General features: G+C 38.1%; 1 protein-coding gene across 10 annotated transcripts in view; it reads left to right on the top strand.

The window, feature by feature from the left end:
* Window positions 1–24,767, top strand: part of Rgs7 (regulator of G protein signaling 7) — a 397,792-nt gene extending 373,025 nt beyond the window's left edge. For 3 of the 10 annotated variants that reach the window (XM_034520561.2, XM_076914544.1, XM_076914546.1), the window contains 5 exons: window positions 3,394–3,580; window positions 4,671–4,760; window positions 6,118–6,171; window positions 6,934–7,014; window positions 24,060–24,767. In XM_034520561.2, coding sequence (XP_034376452.1) covers window positions 3,394–3,580; window positions 4,671–4,760; window positions 6,118–6,171; window positions 6,934–7,008 — 406 coding nt within the window. In that variant the 3' untranslated portion in view covers window positions 7,009–7,014; window positions 24,060–24,767. Of the gene's footprint in view, window positions 1–3,393; window positions 3,581–4,670; window positions 4,761–6,117; window positions 6,172–6,933; window positions 7,015–16,363; window positions 16,442–24,059 lie in introns of all 10 variants that reach the window. The other 7 variants (XM_076914545.1, XM_076914547.1, XM_076914548.1 and 4 more) reach the window with 5 other exon arrangements.
* The last annotated feature ends 1,540 nt before the right edge of the window (window positions 24,768–26,307 follow it).

Below are 26,307 nucleotides of genomic sequence, written 5' to 3'. Positions count from 1 at the left end.
CTGTAAGATACTTCATTAATTGTTCTTTTGAAACCTGATATCTTGTTTTTACTTTATTTATCATGTCTTACCAAGCCCAGTAAAATTAATTTATAAAAAGATATTGGTATTCTTTTTTCATGGGAACTAAGCTAGACAAAGAACTGTTGAATTTCTTTAGGAGATAATCAGACATAGCCATAAAGGTTGCTGCTGTCCCACAGTTAGACAGATAGACCACAGTCTGAACTGGAATCCTTTCATTTTCTCTATATTTGTCTTAGATTCTTGTGTGTGCTTTCTTGTTGTTTTATGGAGTTTAAAGAGTTCTAGGGGTTGGGGGGGGGATACTAGTGAAAATTTTCAAACCTGAGCCTACATCATCAATGATGAAGTACAAGAATGACTTATTAACAACTCAAAGAAATGATATTTTGAACATTTCAGTATACATGTGTATGGCAGGATGAGTATCCCTTTTCTTTTTTTCTCACTCTTTCCCTTCTCTTCTTCCTCCTCTTCCTCTCCTTCTCCTTCTCCTTTTTTCTCCTCCTCCTCTTCCTCTTCCTCTTCGTCCTACTCCTCTTCTTCCTCCTCCTTCTTCTGTTTGTTTTTTGTTATTGATTTAAAGAAAAATATTACCAGTAGAATCTAACCAAAAAAAGCTCCTATTTTTATAATCACAGTTGAGTGGTGTTTGCAGATAAGAACACAAGTAGCCCCATGGGATGGGATGCTGATGCTGAGTCCTTAGAGCAGACAGTGAAGAGGCATATGTAACACAGAACAACCTCAGACATCTTAGCAGAAATGGTTCGCAGGCAGAGATTGTGTGATGAGAAGACAGCTGGGCCAAAAATGAAGAGCAAAGATATTGGGAAGCAGAGTAGCCTGTGAACACTGTCCTTCAGGAAGGAACCAGGTCACTGCCAAGTCTATAATTTCTGTTACACCTTTGCTATTTTTTTATGTTAAACCTATGCCATACTAATATTCCTGAGGGGAGATTATACATATGTCTATCAGGGCTGAGGCTATGGCTTGGTTAGTAAAGTGCTTGCTCTACAAGCATTAGGATCTACGTTTGAACCCTAGAACCTATGTTAAAAAATCTGAGTGTGATGGTTCATATTTTAATCATAGGGCTTGTGTGGTGTGGGTGAGACTCTAGGTTTAATTTTTGGTATTTGGATTGGATTGTTGATATAATTCGAAAAGTAAAAAATGCTTCTTTTGTAAGCCTGGCAGCATCAGTTTAATCCCTGAGACCCACAAAGGAAAGAAAGGATCAACGGCCACAGCACATTCATATTAACACATAATATACACACACATAAACACACAATACACACAGATACAACACACCACACATACATACACATACACCATACAGACACAATACCACACTTATACACAATACCACACACATGTATATACCACACACACATCATATATACATCACACACATACACATACAAACCATACAAACACACCACACACACATCTACACCACACATACACATACATACCCTAATAATAACGAATTCAAAAATAATGTGGATAGCATATACAGAAACATATGCACATAAATATTAAACATGTCTTACATATGTATATATATGTATATATATTTCTTGAGTTATCTATTACATGCCTATCATGTTGTTTATTAAGTGTAGATAATGATAGAAAGACACAGCTATGGAAAGCATTTTGAATTCCCAATGTATACTATGTTTTATGTATACTTCTCTGAGAATACTATACTATTTGGCCTTCATTATTTCTGATAGATATGAATCTAATAATAAAAATTTACATTGTAAATATCTGTACCTTATTTCATAGATAATCAGGACATGTCTGAATCAGTTCAGCATTTTGTGCAAGGTCACATTGCATGAAGTGGCATTCATGTTTCTTATGAACCAGTATAAATCTACTGCCCATCTTTCCCCAAGTCTAAATCATACCCTGGCTTCCACGCAAGTATCTGTTTCCACAGTAAAGACACAGTGATTCAGAGAGCAATCAGGGCTGTTAAGTTGCACTTCAACAACTCTCAGGGCATCTTTATCCAAGCAGCAGCAGCCTCTAGACTCGAAGATCTAGAGGGCCTGCTATTGAGGGACCATGTTGCTCTCTTTATATATCAGTATGGGAGAAGTAACGAGACATTGCGTATCCAACTCTGCTTCCTGTTCAAACATGCCCTTTTTCTTCTGTTGCCAACTTTTTGTGAAATGGGTGGTAGCAATAGCATGGATTTCATTATTAAGCACATAAGTTGTGCCAGGCACTGTGAGATGTTCTTACAGTTATGTAACCTACATCACTGAACTAGTCACTAGTTCTCTAGGATCTAGGATATGGGCTTGGAGACGGGCTTTTTCATGCCATATACTGATAAGGAAATCAAGATGCAGGGATGTCAGGTCACTCTTAGAATCCTGCTGCTATTAATGGAAAAGTGGGATTAAGGAAAAAGTGGTACCCTCTCCATTTTACCAAGCTAAGCCAACTGTACCAACAATAGCAATGAGAATATAGAAGATGATGCTGTTTTTCGGGAAACAGTGTGAAAGATGGGTTGTGAGAATGGGCCAGCCTTCAATAAATCATCTAATCTTTACATCTTCAGTTCTCTGTTCTCTAAAGTGGAGAGCACATCACATTATGGAATTATTGTGATCACAAATACTCAGAATATACTACCTGTACCAACATATGCCTGTTCATACTCACATTAACACCTCAGCGACTGGTTCCTTTACCCTTCCTGATTTCCAGGTCCATTTAATTTCTGATGTCAGTGCAGGTAGAAGAGCTTCCCCTGAACCCCATTTCTCCATTCACATACCTCTATATCAGAACTCTTCTCAGCTCAGCATTCTCAGACTGTCTGGTGTACACTACCTACAGAAACCCCAGTGTACTTCCTAGCATTGCAGCTGTTTCAGTGTAGATGGTTTCCTTTGTTAATGCTCTGCTTGAGGATAAAGCCCTTTCTGTGTTGCTTTAGTGAAACTGAGACTATACAGGATCAGGGCTCTGGCACATCTAGTTTTAATAAAAGCCAGTGAATATCAGTGATTTTCAATCTTTTCTACTAAAGAGTTTATGAATACTGGGGAGAAAGAAGCATGAAAATCAAAAGTTCAAGGTCATCTCTAGTAACCTAAGAAGTGCAAGATCAGACTGGACTGTCTGTAACCCTATATTAAAATCATAAACAATAAAACAAGTGAAAAAGAACTTTTATGTCTTTGAATATGACAATTGAGAAAAAAGAAACCTAATGGGGGTCTAATATTGGGATTTCGAGATAAAGTGAGCTTGTTAGTTTAGTGAGTGAATGTTACAAGAATTTCCCTTGGCAACTTTAGAGCTCTCAGGTGCTGTGGTATTTTGCAGGTTCTGGCTGGCAGTGGAGGACCTGAAGAAAAGGCCCATCCGAGAGGTCCCGTCTCGAGTGCAGGAAATATGGCAAGAATTTCTGGCTCCTGGGGCCCCCAGCGCCATTAACTTGGATTCTAAGAGTTATGACAAAACCACTCAGAATGTGAAGGAACCAGGACGATACACATTTGAAGATGCTCAGGTCAGTACATGGTCTAAGCTCTCAGAGCCACCACAAAGCCAACAGTGCTCTGCAGTATTTAAAGTTCACATAACTGAACACAAAATAAGTTTCACTGACTGGGAACAGAACAAAGACATTTCAAAGTAAGTCATTGTTTAATATAAATTTAGTGTTTGTGTGTGAGAATGACATGGCCATTCAGGTTATTCTCACAGCATGTGGTACTGTACAACTGATGTTTCACTAGACTTGGAAGATAGCAGAATATGTAAGATAGAGCAGAAACTGATAGAGCAGAAACTCACAGAGTTAGATCGAGTCTGAGTTGAATGTATTCTTTTCTTGGCTTGACTTCTTTGTCCATCAACATCCATCAGTAAAAGACAAGAGAGGCTAGCATGTAGCTTGTCAGTGGGGTGTTTATCTGAAATGCATGGGGCTTGCTCTCAGTCCAAAGAGTAAAGAAGAGGGGAAAAAGTCTACAGACTTTTTAGGAAAAGATGACAAACATGACACTATACAAGCAAAATAAAAAGGCAGGGGATTAGAGATGTGTTACTTACACTAACCCAACAACTAATTTCATGAATGAGCCCTGAGCTAAAGTAGGTATGGAAGATAATTTATCATGGAATTGTCCCAAGGGCAAGATCTGCCTGGGCTGCCTGGTTCTCCCAGCAGATATAGTTTTGTAGATCCTCTACAGTGACTGTGCAGACCCAATGTCACTTTATCCGCTTTGGGCTTAGAGTCATTTTTCAAGAAAGCAAACTTATTTCTATTCTCTAATGTTCCACATAAACTGTCATGTTGATGTGAAGCTATTTTAAATGTCTCTTTGACAAAATTCCATGTTTTAGATGACCACATATTTTTTTTTTTTTCCCTCCTCATTAGCTCCCAGCCCAATGTAAACATTGCTCTGGGAAAGAAATGATAAACTTAAAGACCCCAATGTGCTGTATGCATTGGTGCTCTTATCAGCATCATGGTTTCTATTTTTAGCTACTTCTGCATTTGTTCTTTAGCAGCCTGAGTCTTCTCATCATAGGGTTTCATTCTTCCATTAAACTGAGAGAGGAGCCCCTCATCCATTCTCTCTTTTCAGGAGCACATTTACAAGCTGATGAAGAGTGACTCATACCCCCGCTTTATAAGATCTAGTGCCTACCAGGAACTTCTACAGGCAAAGAGAAAGGTACTGGCTCTTTGTGACCTCTCTTGACCTCAGTTCCTAGTTATAATTAACCAGACTAAATACCTCTGCTGGGCCAGGGTTTCAGTGGAATGGTAAGTATGTATTCTCTGAGACCTTTCCCCAAACCCATCCTTTTCTAGACACCATTTAAATTAGTTTTGTTTCTGTTTGCGTTTTGCTCTGTGTATTATTTTTCATTTGTTTTTGCAGTTGTCCTTGTTTTACAAAAGCTATTAGACTCTGTGCTCATGTTTAATATTAATCCTGAGCATTCCTCGTGAAAGAAAGAAAGAAAGAAAGAAAGAAAGAAAGAAAGAAAGAAAGAAAGAAAGAAAACTCCAGTAAAACAGAAGAGGGGGCTGGTACTTGAAGCCAGTTTTGTTAATTTACAAAACTAGCATGTATATTTATAGCAAAACATAAAATTACTTTTTTTCAGGGATTGCCGATGAGGTGCAATAATATTGGCAGATAAGTATTTTCATTGGATATAGAGTTTAATGAAAGAATGAAATCCTACATCCAATTTACTTAGTATCTTGAAGACCTATTTTAAACAAAGATGGTAGGTGAGCACATTTGGGAAGAGTTGCAGTAGACTTCATTAATAAATTAATCTTGTAATCAGTCTCCCTGTCCATAAATCTCTTATATGGCCAATGCAACAGTAAATCTGTAGAGAAAAATCAACATCATTCATTATTTTTTAATGATAACACAACATAGATTCTTAAAATTCTCAGATCAAGCTACAGTTCTATTATCATTTAGAGTAATGAGTATTTTTTCATAGTCCATTGCCTTCACAAATTAAAATTGTTCCAAGTGGCTATACTGCTCAATGTGGCAGCCAAATGTCAAGTACTCACTCACTACAGCTACAGGCTTTAATAAGAGACAGAATCACGTGAGATTTCCATCCTTTGAGCGAGGTCTAACCTGCAGCAACTCTTTATCAAATCAATAATATCAACAGAAACCCAACCTTCTGGGAATATCAGGAATCAATTTTAAAGAAACCCTACTAAATTTTCAGATATTTAGGCTTTACAAATGTCAGCATAAAAGCTGCCGCATCTACCACGTCTGCTTAACTTGATTTTGCTTTAAATTACATCATTTTGTTTTCTCAAGTATAAATTTTTTTGTTGTTTTTTTTTTAATGATAAAAATCATGAACAAAGAACTTGGGTCCAGTGATGAGACACATCCCTTGGCAACCCCTTTGCCATGTGGGCATGGAATTCATATGTGGTCTTATCATCCTGTCTTTTTCTGTTCTGTTTTTCTTGCCTTCTTTAAAAAATTCCCTTGTCTCCCTCCATCCTACTCCCTTCACTTATCCCACACATATAAGTCTGGAAACTCAATGGATCGCAGAACATCTCTTGAGAAATTTGCACAGAATGTGGTAAGTTTTACTTTTTCTTGAGGAATTACAAGTTGTTATCTTCAGTGAAAACGTCCCTATTGTTAGTCCCATTGCCCACCTTGTATTCCTTGACACCTAAAGTATTGTCTCTATTGATACCCATAATCCTGCTTCCTACTTATCTCTCTCCCCAAGCCTTTTTAGAGTAGAAACACTGCTGGCATGCAGGAACAACCGCATGAGCTGAACTAAGGTTTGGAAAGACGTGTCTAGCATGGTGTAGACAATGAAGGAATAAGTTCCTCTTTGTGTCTGTGTTCCATGTATCCTTTTCCTAATTAACAATAGCTGCATGCAACGTTTTGCTCTTACTCTCAACACCGTAGTATGTTTAAACGATTAAGACGATGAAAGTTCTGTGCTTTCAACCTTTGAAAAGAGAAAATGATCAAATGAGAATTTCAAAGCCAAGTGGTTATGGAAGCAAGCTGAGCTTCCTACCTTTAAAGGATCCACTGGCATAAGGCTCTTGTTCTCCATTTTCCTCAAAGGTATTGGAAATTGTCACATTAATCTAAGAAACTTTCCTTCCAGAATGTTCATAGCCAGAAACAGTAACTTTCCTTCCAGAATGTTCATAGCCTCTCGCCATGTGTTTTGGTGATATATATTTGTTTGTTGGATTCTCTTGTTATCTTTATTTTATTTATTTTGATTTTTTTTGTACTGTGCCAGCGCCTTTGGAACTTTCTGACATTGTGTAAGCTCAAACTAAAGACTTCAACACATTTATTTTTATAGGGCAGAAACATCCCTATTTTCCCATGCCATAAAAACTGTACACCAACACTGAGGGCCAGCACTAACCTGTTATGAAAAGAGGTAGAAGAATCTTGGTTTCTACTCGAGTTTGTCTGCATCATCTGTGGAGTCGTGTGGTTAGCTCCATGCTGCTCTTTGTGTGTGTATGTGGGTGTGCTGTGGCTTTTGTTGTGATGGTCAACTTAAGTGGAGTTATGTGTGCTGAGATATAAGCAACCTGAGTTCAACAAACTTAACGTTTGTTTTCAGTTTCCTTCAAAGGTTCACCACGCAGTGGGAAATACCAGCCCACTTTACAGCTGTTGTGACTGCACAGAGTATTTGAAAGACTTTAAACAGCTATGTAGACTTTGAACAGTCAATGTGATTGCATCATTTAAAAGGATAGAGAATGAAAGATTCCAAGAATTTACTCACACTAAAAACTTCACAAACTTTTGGCTGGCTCTGTTGGAATCTCTGTCCTTTAATGTAGACTTTGTTTTTAAAATATCACATAAATCACAATGGAGAAAGAAAATGTCAAAATATCTCTCTAAGATTTTTATTGAGAAAAGAAGCCACAATCCGGTACTCTGAGTACTGCTGAAGAACTATTTCCAATTAATCCTTTTCTACTATAATTTGGAAGGAACATTGTTTTTTAAAGTTGCAATAGAAATTTCTGTGTTCAAATTTAAAGTAGTGACATGACTTGGAGTAGGCAGGAAGGAGAAGTAAAACATTTTCTCTCCAACTCCAACCTATATCTGACCTACTTCCACACTTCTGAAACAGTGCTACATGGTCCACTCTGGACACCTTAAGAACAAAAACAATAAAGAACAAGGGGAATTTGGCCTTGATCCATTCACTCTCCCTTCCACCAAAGAATATACAGTTACTTGCTAAGTTGCAAACATGATACTTCATCTGGAGAACTTGTAGAAGGAATAGAGTTTGGCTCCAAGGTACCTAATGGTTAAACAATATGTCAGTATGTAAGGGAAAAGATGAACTCCTTCTTCTTGATGATGAGAGAGCTAGTGTTATATGTAGTTTGAAGACTCTCAGAAGGTATGGCATTAACTGTTATAGAACTTCACTAGTCATGAAGTGCCAAACTCTCTCTCTCTCTCTCTCTCTCTCTCTCTCTCTCTCTCTCTCTCTCTCTCTGTCTCTCTCTCTTCCTTTCTCTTTTTCTCTCTCTTTCTCTCTCTCTCACACACAAACATACATTTAAACCATACTAATAACTTATAGATACGCCCCCCCAGATAGCATTAATCATCTTCCATCAGAGAAAAGAAAACATGGCATTTTTATTGAATATTGTTTGAGGGTTACTGTGAAGAAATCATTAAGGAAATCTGAAAAACTCCCTGAATTAACAGAGTGAGTTCAGGTTCAGCAGCTGTACTGGGCCTCAGAAGTGTTGACATAATAAGTTTTATAGGAGACCATTATAGGATCGATGAATAATTTTCAACACAAACAAAAGTGTGAGAGATATGACTATAAGATAGAGACATATTAGGGGAAAGGTAGAGTTTGCATAAGCATTTAAATGGGTTCCTAGGTGCAGGTGGCTACATAGACAATAGTATCTAAGGCAGAAATGGAGCAGAGAAGTCACACATCAACAGATCTCATTGTGAACCTAGGGGAAATGAGATGTCAACACCCATTATTGAATACCTACCGTGCAACAGGCTTTGTACTGGGCACATTATGTTCTATAAACTGATCTGACCCTGAAAAGGGAGTTATTGTGCATATTTATTCACCCATCTTATAGGTGAATATTATCATGGGGAGGTGCATATTCAAGGAATATGATTTTCCCAAATTCATAGAGTGAAGGAGCTGGCTGTGACCAAAACCTTACTTTTTATTTGCCACCGAGTCTCAGCCTCCTTCCAACTCACGTCCACTGCTGGTCAATGCTGATCTTAGGGAAGTTAACTTAGTTTAGTTTAGTGTTTTTATATAGCATATTTACAACCTGGGTGATAAGAAAGTATTACTATTTTTTTTCAGCCCAGAGTCAGTTGTTTTTGTAGTCAGCATTTCCACCAAACTAAGCGAGCATCATTAATGTCTGAGCTACCTTTGTGCCCCACCAGCACACTAGACAGCCACCTTTACAGCAGCGGCCAGACTTGCATCATAGCTTCAGCATTCCCAGGGCATCTCTTCCCCCTCATATGTTTGGTTTGTGTCTGTATGCTCAACAATACCAGGGTGCCTCTGGACAGATATTATCTTGCTTTCCCAGTAAGGCCTCTTCCCGACATCACTCACTCATTGCTGAGTTTGAAGCCAGGATTGGAAGCAGAATTTGCTTACTTTAACCCTATTATTCTCAACAGACTCCCTTTGTTCTTTCCACTAATCCCCTAACAGGTGAGTGAGTATAACTCACATTTATGCATTACCTTCACATTGGATTTGTTGTCTCAAGGGAAAGAAAAGGAAAAAACTGATTTCTTGTAGCATGTTCTTTGTTTCTGTATTTTTCTTACCATTAGAGAAATCCCTTCATGTCCATCTCTCAAAGGTCAATGTGTCCTTGCCTGCCCTCCAGTGTCATTCATATTACGTTGGCTTTATTCTCCTCTCCTATGGAGCGTGCGTTTTTCTGAGTGTGAAAATTGTTGCCTTCCCCCATTGCCATCAAGTTCATCACCATCTGCCATAATCTCTATTTACAACTGAAGCCTCTGAGAAGAAAAGAGAGGACATAAGGTGAAAGAATACATGAGGGTTGATCAGCAAGTCCATCTGTCAAGGTTCATAAATCAAGTACCCATGACTCATCTCTCTGTTACTTGTGTGAGAAGGGAATTGAATCAGCTTGGCTTTGAATTTAAAAAGTAGGGACTTAGAAATGGCGACTAGGGTATGCTAGTGATGAGTTCCCAGGAACTCACTAAGCTAGCCTTCCTTTGGAAATCATTTTGCTTTATTCCAGTGAAGTTGGTTATCTTTAGAGCCTTTTAAAGAATCAGTAGAAAAACTGCAGAGGTCTTCTGAGTCACACCATGCCCTCTGCTCTGGCCTACTTGTGCTAAATTGAAGCACCAAGCTTTGGCATTACCTTGTGAAGACTATAATGCATGTCAGGAGCAGTGATGGATTTTTATTTTGTGGCTTTAGTGTTAGGGAACCAACCCTGGGCCTCACATGTACTGGCTAAGGCTATCCACTGAGATAACCAGCCCAGTTTACACTTTATGAGACAGTTTTCACAGGAGGCTAGGACAGAAGTTGGTCTTTCTGAATTAAATCTGCATTAACAGTGTAGCTCAGTAGTCTAAATAGTGGCAAGATAAAATATAAATACAAAGCATTAAACAATGGTAAAGATTCAAAACAATTATTCTTGAATATTCTTTTTAGTAAAGTGAGTAAATTTATGTTCTTTGTTTTTAAAAGAGGATTCCCCTACATAGCTCAGGCTTGTGTTGAACTCTGTACTCTCTTGCCCTTATCTCCTGAGTGACAGGATTTCAGGACTTCATCACCACACTCAGTTGTGAATGAAATTCTTAATGTAGGTTTATGCAGAATCTGTGTTAGCAGTAAAATGTTCTTGAACTTTGATGTGCTTATTCATTTCAGCACAAAATCTAGTTCTGTGTCTTACCTTCTGAGTTTCAGAAACCATTTTAACTGGTGAACCTCAGCTTCTCCATCTTTATACCTTACTACCCTAAATTGGATCGTCCCTTATTTGTTTATCTCTATTAAAGATCAAAATATGATAAATATCCTTCAAGTTAAATGTGGATTTTTCTCTTAATGTATTCATTTAAAATTGAACTTACTGTTTAATTGTAATATAACTCTATAAGGAAACATTCTCTCTCACTTGCTCAATCTTGTACCTGGTCTCATTTTTTTTTTCCTAACCCAAGATTACACACCAGTGATTTAAAAAAAATGATCCATTCTTTGTGATAGGCGTAGACTTCACGTTTATCTGTTTCCCAAAGCCACTTGTACTATACTTTAATGGCAGAAGACCATCCCGGCCAACTGGTTCCCCAATTGCTGAAAATTGCAGGCACTTTCTGTTGGTCTTGCCTTGTTTTCTGAGGCACCAGTCTTTGAACAAATGACTTTAAAGTTGCTTTTATTAAGTGTAAAAATTATATTGTATAGTTTTCCCAAGAGTGTATACATTTGAGGAGCATGGTTCTGTTATGCTGAGGAGTCAGACCCTGGGTAGTGTTGTGTGCTTTGTGTGTACAGTCCCCTTTTCTGCCCATCCCTGGTTTCCTTCTGTTTAAGTTGGAGCACTTTTAGTTGAGACTTGTCTGTTTGGGCTTCTCATCACAATAGGGTAGCTGAGACAAGGGAAGTTCTCTGAAGTGCCTAAAAAGAAATAGCCTTACCATTACAAATAACAGACAGGAAACCTGGCCCGGGAATATAGTATCTTCTTCTCTGTTGTTCTCATTCTGCTGCTGTATGAACCATTATACTAGTCTTCCTACCATTTACCAACATATATTGAGTCCCTGTGGGTTACGTGCTACCCTTGTGTGCTCTTCTAAAGATAGCTCATTGGGGATAGAGCTTTGTAATAAGCATTTTGTTTGACATATGCGAGGTTCTGGGTTCCATACTCAGCACCACAAAAACATTTCTTAAATTATAATGTATTAAATTAGCTTACTTATCCTTGGTCTCCCCTCTCATGGTATCATTTTCTACCATAATTAATCAGGGAAAAACAGAGAGCATTCACAATGGTTATCTTATAGAGTATAGTTCTAGCAAGAAAGCTGCCAGGAAGTCAGTTCCATCCTTGATTTACATCAACATCTATCCTAATGAAACAAACATCCATCGCAGCATGCAAACAGACTAGGAGTAGAGAGAGAAGAGCTTTGGGTTTCATGTCTGTGCTCCTGTGAATTCACCACTAGGAAGGTCTTGTGGATATTTTGTTTCTACTAAAGTGTTATGGCTTTTATTGCTCAGTATGACAGGTACATTAACATGGAAAAACTGTGCTAGAAATTGCTATGACACCTTCGGTGAAAAACAGTTATGAACTGGCCATTGTGTCTCTCCAGCAAACAAAAAGCAAACCTGACCAAGAATGAACTAATGTCTCCTCTTTCTTCCTTTATGGACCTCTCTCTCTTTCTCTTTCATCATTTTGTTGGCAGATACAGCTATCCATCTTGTTTTAGTGAAACTGGTTGTGGTAATAACTCGCCTGAGAACATAATTCCAGTTTCCCTGCAGCATGGTATAAATCCATTGGTGGAATGTTTTTGGACTGTGTAGCCTAATTTAGTTTGGATGGGGTAACTTTAGTCTCCCCTGACAGCACCATTTGTTCTGAAGTTGTCACTCAAGTTGTACAAACTGTGAATGGTATGTTGCTACAAAGTACCCACCCCCCAGGGACTCCAAGGGAGGGCTGGTGTGACTGTGGAACAATGTCCATGTTGTTGCCACATGTGCCAGAGGCAGAATCTGAACCAGAATTTCTTAAGTTCTATTCTACTGAGTATAAAGCCCCGAGTTTGTGCTGCTGGCTGAAAGACCTCAGGGAAGAGCATCAGGGGGGCTTCTGAGATAAGTCTATAGCTCAGTGGTAGGCTGCATTCAGCCACCACAGAGGTCTTTCCTCTAACAAATAAATAGTAGTTATCAAGTCCCTACTCTGGGTAGGTACTGTCTTTTCTGACTGGGAATCCATAGGTAAAAGACATAAAACCTGCTCTAAGCATATCTATAATTGTAAGGAGACAGAAGTGATTCAGATTACTATCTTGGGATGCTGCTACCATGCATATCTAAATTGATTCTCTCTTCCTATGGAAGCTGACTGTCCAGCAAACAGAACAAGGCTCCCACCAACTTCCTCAGTGTGAGTCACAGGGGCTTTTCTGGGAGCTCAAAGAAAACAGAGAAAAGGATTTAAGCCCAAGTAAGAGACCCACAAGATCAAAACTAGAAAGAGTCTTCAGGACTTTACAGATTTGGACCAGGACTAGTATGGAGGCTTTCAGAGAGGATAGCAAAATGTAGAAGATAATCAAGGAAGTAGACTGTGTTTTGGATTTGCCCAGTGGACACACACACACCTCTTGGGCTGCAGATGGTTGCAGTGGGAAAGCTCAGAGATGATGCAGAGAGGACGGTCCTTCTACAAGATCAGCAGCTACTGTTCTAACACACACATTAGGTGCTTGTGACTGGAACATGACTGTTTATGTAAGAGACGTAAAGGAGGAAGAAGAGTTGGATACCATCATATTTACTGCAGTGTATTAAAGCCACATTTACTGGAAAGTGAAATTAAACTTTGAACTGAGTTAGGATTCACAATTGTGATAAAGCAGCCAACATTATTTTTCATTATCACTGTTTTTATTTGAAGAGTGTTGAGCTTACATTATGATGCCAATATGCTTGAGTCTCATATCATCTCACAGCCATGGGTTAAGCTGTCACTTAATGAAACAGAAAGACCTAGGAATGTTTGATTGAACATAAGTTCTTAACATCACAGCACCTGGCAACATACTGTGCAGATAGTCAACTCAGCCTCAGTTCAAAGTCATCAAGTCTAAATCACCTTTAAATGGCATGCAGCAGAAGTTTGAAAAATTGTATCAGTGTTCTAAGGACAATGGTGTGCACATTCTCTTCTAAGTGCATTTTATATACTTGGGAAAAGTGTGAATGGAACTTAAGTAGATAAATATGGGGCTCATTGTGACATCAGATTTAATTGCCATTAACAGTGGAGTCAGATTTCAATTATATCTCTTTGTGAGACGATGTGCTTGGCAGTTCTATGTCGTGACTAAGCCACCTATTTCTCATTTTCTTTCATCCATTCTAAAACCACATATGGGGTCATATATGTTCCCTGACATGCCACTGTGAAACATTTTTCAGAAAAATGAAAGTCACTTTGCTGCTGATGGGACGCTGAGGAAGTAATTTTTTACTTTGTATAATCTGTGCTTGTTCTTGGAGACCATTTAAAATAGCAGAACAAGAGTCCTCCTTGTAGACATTGCAAACCTTCATGGAGTTAGAAGTATTATGAGTGCATCTGTAGATATCCCACCATGGCTTCCATAGTAGTCTTGCTGGCAGACTACACAGCAAGCCTGGATTGGGCAAGTTCTGCTGAGTACACACAGCATTACATTCTCAGTGCTGTAATATTCTTGTTTGTCAGTAGTCAGAGACTAAGAGAGACATGAACAAATACTGGATAACTCCATAGCCATTCATTATTCCTGTGACTACAACCAATGCGAGGCCAACAGTACAACTGACTGTAGCCAACTACTGAAACTTTATAATCTAGAAGATGAAAAAAAAGTTCAGCTCTCATTTGTTTTGTTTCTCCAAATCATACAGATGACTTTGGCATTCAAGATCATCTTTTAATTTTATCTAGGTCAAGAACAACAGACACACACACAAATGTGCCATAGACATTGCTCAGTTATTACAAAGGGGAATAATAACCAACCATTAGTGAGTATTTATTTAAAATATACATATTACTGTCTAACAAGAATATATTACTGATACTAAAAATAAAACAAAATTCCTTGGGAAATCTTCCTCTTTTCTACTTTTAAATTGTAAATCTACAAGGTGTTTAGAGAAAGTACAGAAAAAGATGGTGTTACGTGCATCTCAGAACTGCAAGGGAATTTGGCATAATATCCTCACCTAGGGCCAATCCATAGAGTCTTCTTCCATGAGTTCCATGAGCAAAGTTCAGTCTTTGCTGAATCCTGAGGTCCAGAACCATGGTAGGTTTAGGTGTCAGAGGCATCAAACCCATCTTTAAGAGGTTCGACCCTTGTTTCCAGGAGCATCTACTCTTCTGAGGTCTCTAAGGAGCACCTCTGCTTCTGCTTCCTGTAACTGAGCAGAATGACACAAAAACCAGTGTCTCCATGACCACTGGGAAATCTCTTGAAGTTATAGTATGTGTCAGCTCTCCCCCAAGTTTTATCATTTCCCTTGATTACAATTTCTAATGTACTACCTTTCTAAGTTGGATCCAACATTCCACATCCCCAAGTTACTAGTATCTGAGAACATGTATATTCTGTGACCCCATCCTCCAAAAACTGGATTGCAACCATTCTCTGTGTGTCTCTGTCTCTGTCTCTCCTGCAGTGGTTGCAAGCATCTCAAGACAGTATAGCATAAGGACTGTCTCCTTAGAAGTATTCATTTGAGCTCTTCTGACCAAATACCACTACTTCTCATTTGAGCTACATCAGAGTCCCTGCAAGGCTTCTTATACCAAGGTTTGATGAACAGCCCCTTTTCCCAACATCTGGTTCATTTGTGTTCTACTAGGTTCCAAACCTCTTCTAACTGATATTTGTGATGATCATGTTCCTGGCATGAAGACCATGCTTCATGAGCCTCTGACTTGTACAAGATAGTACTTCTCACTCTTTCCACTGATTGGTATCAAGCACAAAGACAATATCACAGCTGATAGGCTTCCCTCCAGTTATGTGTACTCAATTCCACCACTCTCCGTTGGAATTTTAGAGTACTAAGTCAGTTGTATTTCTTTTTTATGACTATTATGGACTCCTTGCATTTATATAACTTAACATATAGATAAAGTATGAAATGTGGTTATGAAAATCACATTTCTGTGAAAACTGAGCTTAGCACTTTTAAAGACTTGGTTAGATGAAGATGCCTTAAAAGATGTCATCAGATTAAACCTGAGTGATTCTTGTACCAGGATGAGGTTCTCTCCTGCTCTCTCCCTTACTTGCTTAATATTTTGTCATCACCTTAACTGTTCACCTATGTTTGCTCCAGTCTATCAAAAGCTCTCCTAGGTCATAGCCAAGCACAACACTTGATCTGTGACTCTGTAGGAGATAGATACCACCTTCCTAGCTTTGTCTCCTAAATACATTCTAACTGGAGACTTTATTCACATTTGAACCCCAATTTCAAACCATAACAAAGTAGCATCATTTGATGCTCTAACTAAAACATTTTAAAACACTGCTTTTTTTTCCTATGAGTTGTAGTTATGTTTTCTACTCTTGTCTTTTTGTTTCTAGACTGTTTGTTTGTTGTGTATTCATTTTAATGTAAACTTGAATTTTTACTTTCTTCCCACTAAGTTCTACCGCATTGTTAAATTTCATAGTTCATCTCTATTTGCTCCCCAAGTTTGGAGTATTTATTGGTTAGTCTTTTGAAAATGATGATTGTGATTGCATCATGTATGCCTTCCTTCAGCATTCTATTAACGATTCATTCAGACTACCCATAAGAATGCCCTAAAGCACTGGGAAGAAGGCAGAAGCTGCCGCTCTAGTGAACAGCACACCTTGGAGGTGGTTGTTTGCCTAGTTATGAACTGCATCTTTCTCTGTCTCATCCACAGAGATGCCATGAAAGGCTGCTCCACGCCGTACTTAGCCCAAGAGCCTTTGTTTAAAGCAAGCTCCTGTCCTCAAATCGGGTAAACCCTTTCTAACAACTGTCAATAGCATGTCCAGACAAATATGCAACTTACAGTTGGTATACAGGAAGTTCTTAGTAAATAAAAGTCATAAGGGCAATCTGCCATTGGGAGAATTATCAAAGGACTTGGACAGTTTTAATGATAAATGCAAGTAGTCAATAAATACATGAGAAAACAAGGAGCCTACTGTTATAAATAGTCAAGCACAACCCAGAAAAAGTAGAGTATATTGCTGCAAAGGGGCTACTTTGTTTTCTAAATGATATCTAAGTGCTACAAAATGAATGTGAAATAGAGGCTGGATGTGTTTGTATGCCCATTGGTAAACCCAGCTGTGCAGTAGGATAAAGCAGGGTGACTATAAGTTCAAGGCCAGTCTGGACCAGTTAGTGAAATCTGTCTCCAAATACAATGAATGAAGGCTGTGAGTGTAGAATGCTTATACAGTATGCCTCAGGCTATGGATTAGAAAAATATAGGGGGAGGAAGAAAGTAAAGGAGAAAGTAAAGGAGAAACAGAGGAAGGGATAGAGGGAGACATGGAAGAAAGAGAATAAGGAAGGAAAGAAAGAAGAAAAGAAGAAAAAAGGAAAAGAGATTAAAAACTAGACAATTTCATACATTGTTCCTACAAGCATAAACTGTTATCCTTTTCTGGAATAAACCTGATAAAATACCCTAAAGGCTTCCAAATTCTTGTACTTTACATCAATAATTCAATTTAAAGTAACTTTGTCTTAAGGAATTCCAGATGTTCTGACACACACAAAAGCATTCATTACATCATATAATTGCTAAATATAGGACATACTCTCAATGTCCAGAACATTAAGACTTTCCTAAGCCATTAGAGCTTATCTATTGCAACTCTACACACATATTAAAAATCAGATTTAGAACAGTCACTTTCATGTATTTTAATACCACATTTGATTAATACATTTTACTTGTATGTATACTATATATAAACATGCATATGTGCACACTATAGTTATGTATACTTACGTCTTATGGATTATGACATTTTGTAAACAGTAAATTCCTCTATTTGGTATAATTCTTTGTGATATTTTCTGATCTATTTTATCATATTTAATTTTTTCCCTAAATACAGTTGCATCTATTTTTGTCACATAGTTAGAAAATAGTTATTTTATCAAATATACCTGTAACATGGCAATTGATGAAAATATAACCATTCAAATTGACCTGCTACATACTGTAAGTCAGTATCTACAGCATAACTTATTTGTTTTTTTAAAAAGTTTTAAAATGTAGTTTTGAATGAAAGTGTTGAAAGGTTTATAGTTTATCACTAATTATGCTTTAATGTATATTGTTTCCTTTTTGATTCATCTTTATTTTTATCTAATGATGCCTATTGCCTTCTTTATCATTTTAAGTAAAGAAATGGAATTATTTGGCTTGTGAGCCTTCTTAACCCATATAAAGACTTAGTAGGCATTGGTGTTTAAGTATTTAATTGTTCATATCTGTATCTTCCTAGATACATGGTCAATATTTAACAGAATTCTCTTTCTTCTTTCCTTTTATAGGAAGAAGCTTTACACAACTTCCTATAATGCTATATTATAAGAAGTTGAATAAATATATAATATAACATTATAGGAAGTTGTATCCATTCACAGTTTTACTAGAATTTCTAACATGATTTAATATAAATTTACATGGAAATTTACATGGAAGAATTGGTTTTTATTAAAGCAGGGAAGAACTTTTGGGACATGTAATCTTGATTCAGTTTCTTCTTAACCATCTTCTGATTTGAAAAGCCCAGATTTTGTTAGTGGACTAGTTCATACGTAAGATGAGATCAGTGTTCCTCCATCATTCAATCCTTGCCGCTTACCCTCACCCTATCAAACCTCTCCTACCTTGAAATAAAAGTAACTTAATCCCAGGACACTGAAATCTTTCTACCTTCACTTTTAAACATTCTTTCTTGAAATAATATTTCCAGTGAAGAGTTCAGCTCATGGAAGAAACTTTTGGGGACTTGTAAAAGCCTGGTGTTTTTTATCAGCTATAAATAGGGTAGGTGACTTATAAAATAATATTCAGAGGCATATAAGTACATGGATGCAGATTCATGGGCAGGAAGAACTGAGAGAAGGAAATCTCTCAGTTAAGGAAATCTCAGGGGCCAGAGATGTGGACAGAATGTTTATCACTGAAAGCTGAGAAAGGGGCATAGTCATTGCAGAGAAGGAGTCTTCACTGAGAAAACAGCTGGTACCAAACCAGCTGAAGATCCATGTATGGAGCAACAGTAAGCAGACTAGAGGGACAGATGATGCATGATTTTGAAATCTAGACAGAGAGAGATCAGAACATTTTTCAATATGAGAGTTAAAGAGATTATATCTTCAGTTCATCTTCTTATATGAGTGTGCTCAAATGGTCAGCTCTGTTGATTTTATACCCAGAGACTAGGCATTTGGTAGGTCACATAAACCAGTGGGCAGGTAATACTTTCATTGAGACATTATTCTGTAATATGCTTATAAGTCTTCAGAAACATATAGAAGCAACTTGGGTATTTCCAGGACACCAACAAATAGAAACTGTAATAAAATAGCAAGAAATATGAGGCTGAGTTAAATAGGAAGATGAAAATGGAAGTAATCTTGTACTCTTAATGCTAAGGTCAGAGGTCACCTGGTTATAACTCTGCTCACTAATCTCTTTTCAGTCTACTTTCTGGCAGTGTACCTTTGTGACAATCATAAAACTTACAGAGTCAAGTGTTCAGGAAAATGTAGCTTCTTGTGCTTGCTAATGGGTCACGGTCTGCAGAAGAGCAAAGTGGAAAGCCGTTCCTGGCTCTCCATTGTTTCCAGCTCCATGCTGTATCTACAGGGCTGGCCTTCCTGTGCCCTGGCCAGCAGGGCATTAAACAGGGTCCGGGGAGATCACCTGAATGAGAGAAGCGGGGAAACAGGCAGACGCAAAGAACAGTGGCTTGTCTATAGGCTGATCAAACCACTGATTTTTACTTTCTTCACACAGGGGTTATAAACACAAAAAGGCAGGATGTGGGGAAGGGGATGACACAGGAGCGTAGGTGTTCATGGGGGAGTACAGATATCTTCCAGAACAGAGTATCAGCTGGGTGAAGGTTCAGGGGACAGGTCATTATGATTCTGCCTATGATTCACTTGTCCTTATCTAAGTTGGTACTATCCACCAAGGCTACCCAAGGTCTATGACTTACCCAAGACTTAAGACTACTTGTTCTCATCCAGGCTGGTAAATTTCCACCAAAGCTGCCTGTTTACAAAATCTTATAGCTATCTGTTTCAGTGTTTTTCCACAGAGACCCAAGACTTTGTGTTAGCAAGCTGACTTAGGTTTATTGTTGATTTTAGGCCTTCAGTGTATAAGCAGGGCTGCCCTGACATTCCTGCCCATTTTCACAGACTCCACACTTCTGTCTCATCTCTCTGCTTTAAGATGAAGAATAATGTTTTGAATCAGTTAAAATTCATAACTATGAGTAAATAATTCACTTGGGAAAGCCAGAACAGTCACACAAGCTAGGCTCAGTGACATAGGTTTGTAATCACAGTAACTTGGAAACTGAGGCAGCAAGTCATAAATTCAAGGTCTAGTCTCTAGAATGAGTTCAAGGCCAGTCTGGGCAACTTGGTGAGACTATATGTCAAAATAAAAATAAACAAATAAAAGGGCTGGGTCTACATTTCTCTGTGGTAGAATGCTAAGGCATGCATGTGCCCAGGGTTCATTGCCTACATCATAAAATAAGTGTTTTATAAGTTGTTGTTGTTTGGGGGTTTGTTGGCTCTTTTCCTTTGGATTTCAGCAAAAGCTCTTAGAATCCTGTAGGATGCAAAGGGCGTGGTCTGATGAGGGTGAAGTTTTATAATGATTCTTGTTAAGGTGATGTTCCATTTTCACCTCTGTGCCAGGCTTGACTTGTTCTAGAACTGATTACATGCTCATTTTTTTTTCTAGCATACTCTTTACCATCTGCATACTCAAAGGCTTACAGTATCTTGAGTTCCTGGTAGTGTCTAAGTGTCTGTGCTTATCTTTCCTACAGATTTGTTTCTGCTATAGTCTCTCTCCCAGAGACTGACAGGAAGGTTGACAGATGTCATTTGACATTCAGGCAGTCTAGATGCTAAGATGGTTTTTCTTCATATGAAATTATCATATTATTGTAAGAAGCAATCTTGGAGGTGAATACTATTGGCAAGGTTTTCTTTAGCCCTTTTGATTGCTAGAGTAGAGAGTGTAGGATTTAGCTGTGTAAGTCTCTCTAGTTCCTTAATTTACTTAACTAAAGATAATAGTCAGGGACTGGTTCTACTGGCTTCTAAGGCAATGTCTGGGAATGGCTGTTGCAAATGGCCCACATACAATTAAAAAGATGAATGTGCATCAGGAAAGGAAAAAGTGTTGTTAGATCTTCAGTACTTTCTAATAGGCTGAACAGTGGAGAGTGGACTCCCATAGTATGGGCACTAAAGTTGAGACATATGTATTTTTCTTTCCACAAAAGAAGCAAAACAGGCTGCACACAGGGTCTAGATCTTTAAATTTTGGTGAGCCATCAGACATGCTAGTTGCTTGCTGTCACCCCAGACTCTTTAAGATCTTTTCACTGTTAGCTGCATCCAGGATCCCTTTTAATTGTTTCAATGCACAAAAGCAATACTCTCATTGCAAAGTTGATAAGTCCATGGTATACAAGGCCATATGCACATAATTTTTTCTTTCAGATCACTGTTTTTTTTTATTATCTCAATTCCCCAGGTTGACTGTGACACTGTTTCCCTGTGGGCTCCTATGGATGAAGTGGTTTTAAGTTATTTCCTAGGACAGAGATAGTCAGGTTGAATTTTTACCAGATCTGACTTTAGTGATTTCTATAATACACCAGATGGTAGCAGTCTTCATGACTTGTAGGAACTTAAAAACAAATAAAACTACAGGAAGAAAATCATGTTCCCTTTTAAATTAAATGTACAAAAAAGAGAGAGAGAGAGACAAGGATTTCTGTCTAAATCAAATAGCACTTGTGTCCGAGTTTAAAAATCATACCCCAACACAGCTAGTTTATTCTTCTTTTCTGGAATTCTAACCCAAATCATGTTAATCTATAGTTTTAAGAGAAATAGTTTTATACGAGTCTAGCCTTCTATTCTTCTTCTACATTCCCAATGACATTAGAAAGTGTAAGCCCCCTTTTCAAGATAAATTATTTTATCTCAGAATACATAATACCCACACACATATGCATTTGTGTGTCAATAACACAATGACACAAGGAGTCTAATAGCAAGCACAGAAAAGAGCATCATCTTTAAGTATAGAAAGGAGCTTTTCAATTTTAACATCAGGTGAATATGTTATCGTCTGTGTTTTGCATGGAGAAAGAATACAATCTACAGTTTTCAATTTCTTAGTGATTTTTCTGCCCTTTGCAGAGTCAGAATAGTGGTTTTGTATCTGGGCTTCCTAAGAGATCAAATTTTCTTACTTAAAACTTAGTATTAGCAGCATTTACACCAATAGGATCATAGCCAAAATGAAGTGACTTTCACAGAGTACTCACAGTACTAAAGGCTAGATCCAAGATCAAGATGTCGGTGATAACTAGTGAGGATCCATTTCCTGGTTCACAAATAGCAGTCTCTTTTTGTGTCCTTCCATAGAGGGCCAGAATCTCACTTGGATGTGTTCTATAAAATTATCGTGTATAGGAAGAGTGTGCTGAGCTAAGCATAACCTGGTTTCCTTAAATGTGGGAAACTTCTACTACCAGCTGCTGAAAGCTAAGATGGGAGCCCTCTTCCAACAAAGAGAAAAAGACCTTGCTTTTCATGTCAGCCAAAGACCACACAAAGCATAAGGAAAACTTATCAAAATGAATTATGGGCTTGCTAACTTTTACCAGTGATCATAGAATTAGTAATTGATTCTTAAACATACCATTTTTGTGTAACATATGGCAGCTTTGGTCTGAATTTTTGTGATTCCCAGTCAAGAAAAAAAAATTGCATGTTAAATTCTACAATCCCAATGAGATAGGACTAGTGCAGGCCAGGCTTTGGAGCATGCTTAGATCCTAACGGAGGAGGACTTTGAATGGATGGAGGTAGGGGCTTTATGAAAGAGACCCCAAAGAAATTCTTCGACTCTTCTCCCATGCAAGGACCAGAGAATGTTCTCTGCCATTTGTGGACCAGAAGAAAGGCCTTTCCAAGAAACCCGTGTGCAGGCTGTCAGCAACATGTTAACAAACCTCACCTATTTCTAAGCACTCAGTCTCTGAGTTCTCGCTTTAGTAGCAGGCTGAGACAATGGCAGTGAGTAGTATTTCACCTTTACCTTGATCAAACTTGGCTACATTAGATAGCAAGTCAAGGCTACAGCTGCAATACACGTTATTTCCCAAATACTATAATTTCTCAATAATTGAATATTATATAATAATATACAATAATACAATAATTTCTCAATTCCCTTACTTCATTTTTTCAAAGAAAAAAAATCAGATAATTATTTTAATTATATAAATAATTATTTATATAAAAATAATAAATAATCAGGCCACTTGATTTTATTTCAAAACCTAAAAAAAAAAGAGAGAGATAAAACAATATACCAGTCAATAAACTGTGTTCTCATTAAAAAAAAAAAGAGTCAACTTTCATATCACTGTAGAATACTAGCAATTAATAGAAACAAGTTGGTGGTTGAGATTTCAAAAAAAGAAAAGAATAAAGAAAAAATTCCATGTACTCTCTGTAATAGTACATTAGTAAAGTATGTAGAATTAAAATACATGGAAAGTATTTATATATATAATTTTCCTGTTTTAGAAGAAACCAAGTTGGGAATGACAAAAAGATGTTAACAGTTTGAAAGTGAAATGAAGAGATTTTTATCTTAAGACTCACAGTTGGCTTCCTTTTCTCCATTAACTCTACATGGGAGGGATAGACTCAAGTTTGAGTTCCTACCAACCATACCCTATTATATGCATGTTATGCAGTTAATTGCACCCTGACACATCTCTTTTTGCAAATGTAGCATCAACTTGACAGAATGCACTCACATTGTTGTCCTGCAGAGCACCTGGCTCAGAATCCTGTTAGGATGCATATTTCAGGTTGGGAACCTGGGTGTTGCCTCATAGCTCAGCCTTCGTGGAACATTTATGGACATGTTTATGATTTGCTAATGTGTGCTGTGACCCCATCAGTCTGTTTGCAGTGGGAGGAGGGCTGGGAGGAGAGGGATGTCTGGGGAGGGAGAGTCATTTGTTTGATGTATTCATGCTGGGAGGGTGAGGGAGGGAGGAGGATTCGTCATTATGTTTGAATTCTGGTTAACTTAAGGGGTTCAGTTTGGGGCCTGGATGGCAGAGCCTAGTGCTAGAAGGCTCATGTTAGTTAGCATGTGTGAGGTCTAAGGTTTGATTCCAAGGACCACACACTAAAGACAAGGGTCCAGTGTGACCCTCACAAACATAATTCTGCTATAGTAACTGGATTCTCCTATGCTGCTGCTTTTCACTGATTGTTAATTATTTTCTTTCTTCATTTGATATTTTTTTCCTCAGGGGAAGTCTCTCACATCCAAGAGGTTAACAAGCCTTGTTCAGTCTAACTAGAAGGATCGTCCTTGTCACGTGAAAGCTGAATGGAGCCATCACCCATACCTTGTAGCCCATCGCTGTTACCTGGAGCTGAGGATGTTAGACCAAGATATTGCATGAACGAAGGACCTGAATTGTTCTTTTCTGTGTGCACATAAAGGCATTGCATTTGCCAAGGAACTCTGTCATCTCATTGCCTTCATCTTCACCTGTCGTCTGCTTCCCTCTCTCCTCGTATTAAGCTGGATCTGTGTCCTTTTCTTTTTAATGAGTTTAAGTGAAGGAAAACGTTATTTTCCCCCCCTCCCTCTCTTTTTCATAAAGCTTCTGCTAGATGCACAGTTCACTGAAAATTCAGTCAGTCACAAACTGGACGAATTGTAAAAAGAAAAAAAAGTATATATCACTAAGTACATACATAGCTTCACATTTATTAAATAATAAATTGGCACGGAAGGTATCCTTTCACCCGTGTATTCACAGTCTAAAACAAGCACCCATTTTCATGTGTCCTCTGGACATTGTCTGTTCATGTTTCTTGCATTTATTTTTATACCATATTTAAATGAGAAAACACCTTTTACTCCAGATGTATCAAAGTTGACCTCTTCTCTGTAAATTTGTGTATGTTTATATTGTTGTTTTATCTTTCATTAAAAGATGCAGAATCTCTTTTGTTTTTGAACTTTTGTTGTTGGTGCTACCTGTAAAAGGAAGGGAAGAGAAAGAATTCACAGCCTGTGAGCTAAGGCTTAAGCTGCTGTGGTCCCCCCCCCCCCCCCCCCCCCAGTTTATCTCAAGTTTAGATAGTATAGAGTCAGATAGAGATATAAAGTCTGGTGTCATCTACAACAGTAGAAGCATCTCCCTGGTGGGCTGACCTGGGACCAAGAAGAGAGATTATCTTCTATGAAAAAACACCACCAATCAGACTCCCATGTTTTCCGACCTATTTGAGGAGGGTTTTCTGGCTTCTGATAGAGTCTATCCTTGACTAAAGCTAGTGAATAGTTTAGGTAGAAAGGAAATTGGGATCTTTTTTCTTTAAAGCATACTTCTGAATGTACCCAAGGACAATGTTTCTTAGCTTTCTAGTGGTTATAGATTTCTTTTGAGAGTCAAGTGTAATTACCAGCATCTAATGAAAACTTACTGTTTGCCACTGTCTTCTAGGCTCTGTTAACAACTTTTTCTCAGTGTGATAAAATTTCTAACAATAGCACTTTTGAGAGGAGGAGTTTGTGAAGACTTATAGTTTTTCCTAGAGGGGAAGGCAGGTGTGGCAGCAGGGGCAGGAGATGGGTGGGACTAGCCACAGTTCTGTCCATTATCAGGAAGTAGGAAGGCAATATTGAATGTTAAGTCTCACCCCTCCCTCACCCCCAGGGTTTCAATTGCTCTTTTAAGACTCCACATCCTAATGGTTCCACAATACTTCAAAACAGCACAATTAGCTGGGCACCAAGTGTTCAAAGACATGATTCTGTGAGAGATAACTCATCTTAAAATCGAAGAAAAGAAAGGTACAGCAATGTGTTGGAAATCAGATAATGGTAAACTGGAGTCAGAGGAGCGGAACCTCCCTGTGCCCTGCTTGGTTCTTGGTTAACAAGAAAACAAACAAACAAGCAAACAAACCAAAAACAAACAAGCAAACAAAACCATGTGTCTCCTTAACAGAAGCTTTATGTAATAGGTAATTTCATATGAAAATATACACTTAACAAACATCTCCCCTGTTGGTTTGACAGATGATAAAGCCTTGTGAAAATGGTTGATAGGACCAGGAACAGGAGTCCCAGAAGTCACCTGGTCCTGGGTGATCTGATTCCTTTCACCATCCTCTCATCTTCAGAGCTATAAATGCTTCCTCCTTCGTGTAGGTAGGCCATGATTAACATGAAGACCTTATGATCTGGCTCTTGGAAACTCAGAGAACCCTCCCTACATTTGACATTTCTTAAATCCTTTCATCTTAAAATACCATGTCAGGGTCAGAAGATGGCTTAGTAGTCAAAGCCTAGAAATCTGAGTCCAATCACCAGTCCCCATATAATGAAGGAGAAAACAGCTTCCCACTCGTTCATACACATGCCATACTCCCCACCCCCCAAGACATATAAAATAAATAAATAAGTGTAAAAATAGTACTAAAAATATTTAACATGGGCTGGAGAGATGGTTCAGTGGTTATGGGCCCTTGTTGCTTTTC

The sequence above is a fragment of the Arvicanthis niloticus genome, chromosome 16 (genome assembly GCF_011762505.2).
Source record: "Arvicanthis niloticus isolate mArvNil1 chromosome 16, mArvNil1.pat.X, whole genome shotgun sequence".
In the NCBI taxonomy this organism is placed as follows: Eukaryota; Metazoa; Chordata; class Mammalia; order Rodentia; family Muridae; genus Arvicanthis; species Arvicanthis niloticus.
This window is presented reverse-complemented; position numbering and strand designations above follow the sequence as displayed.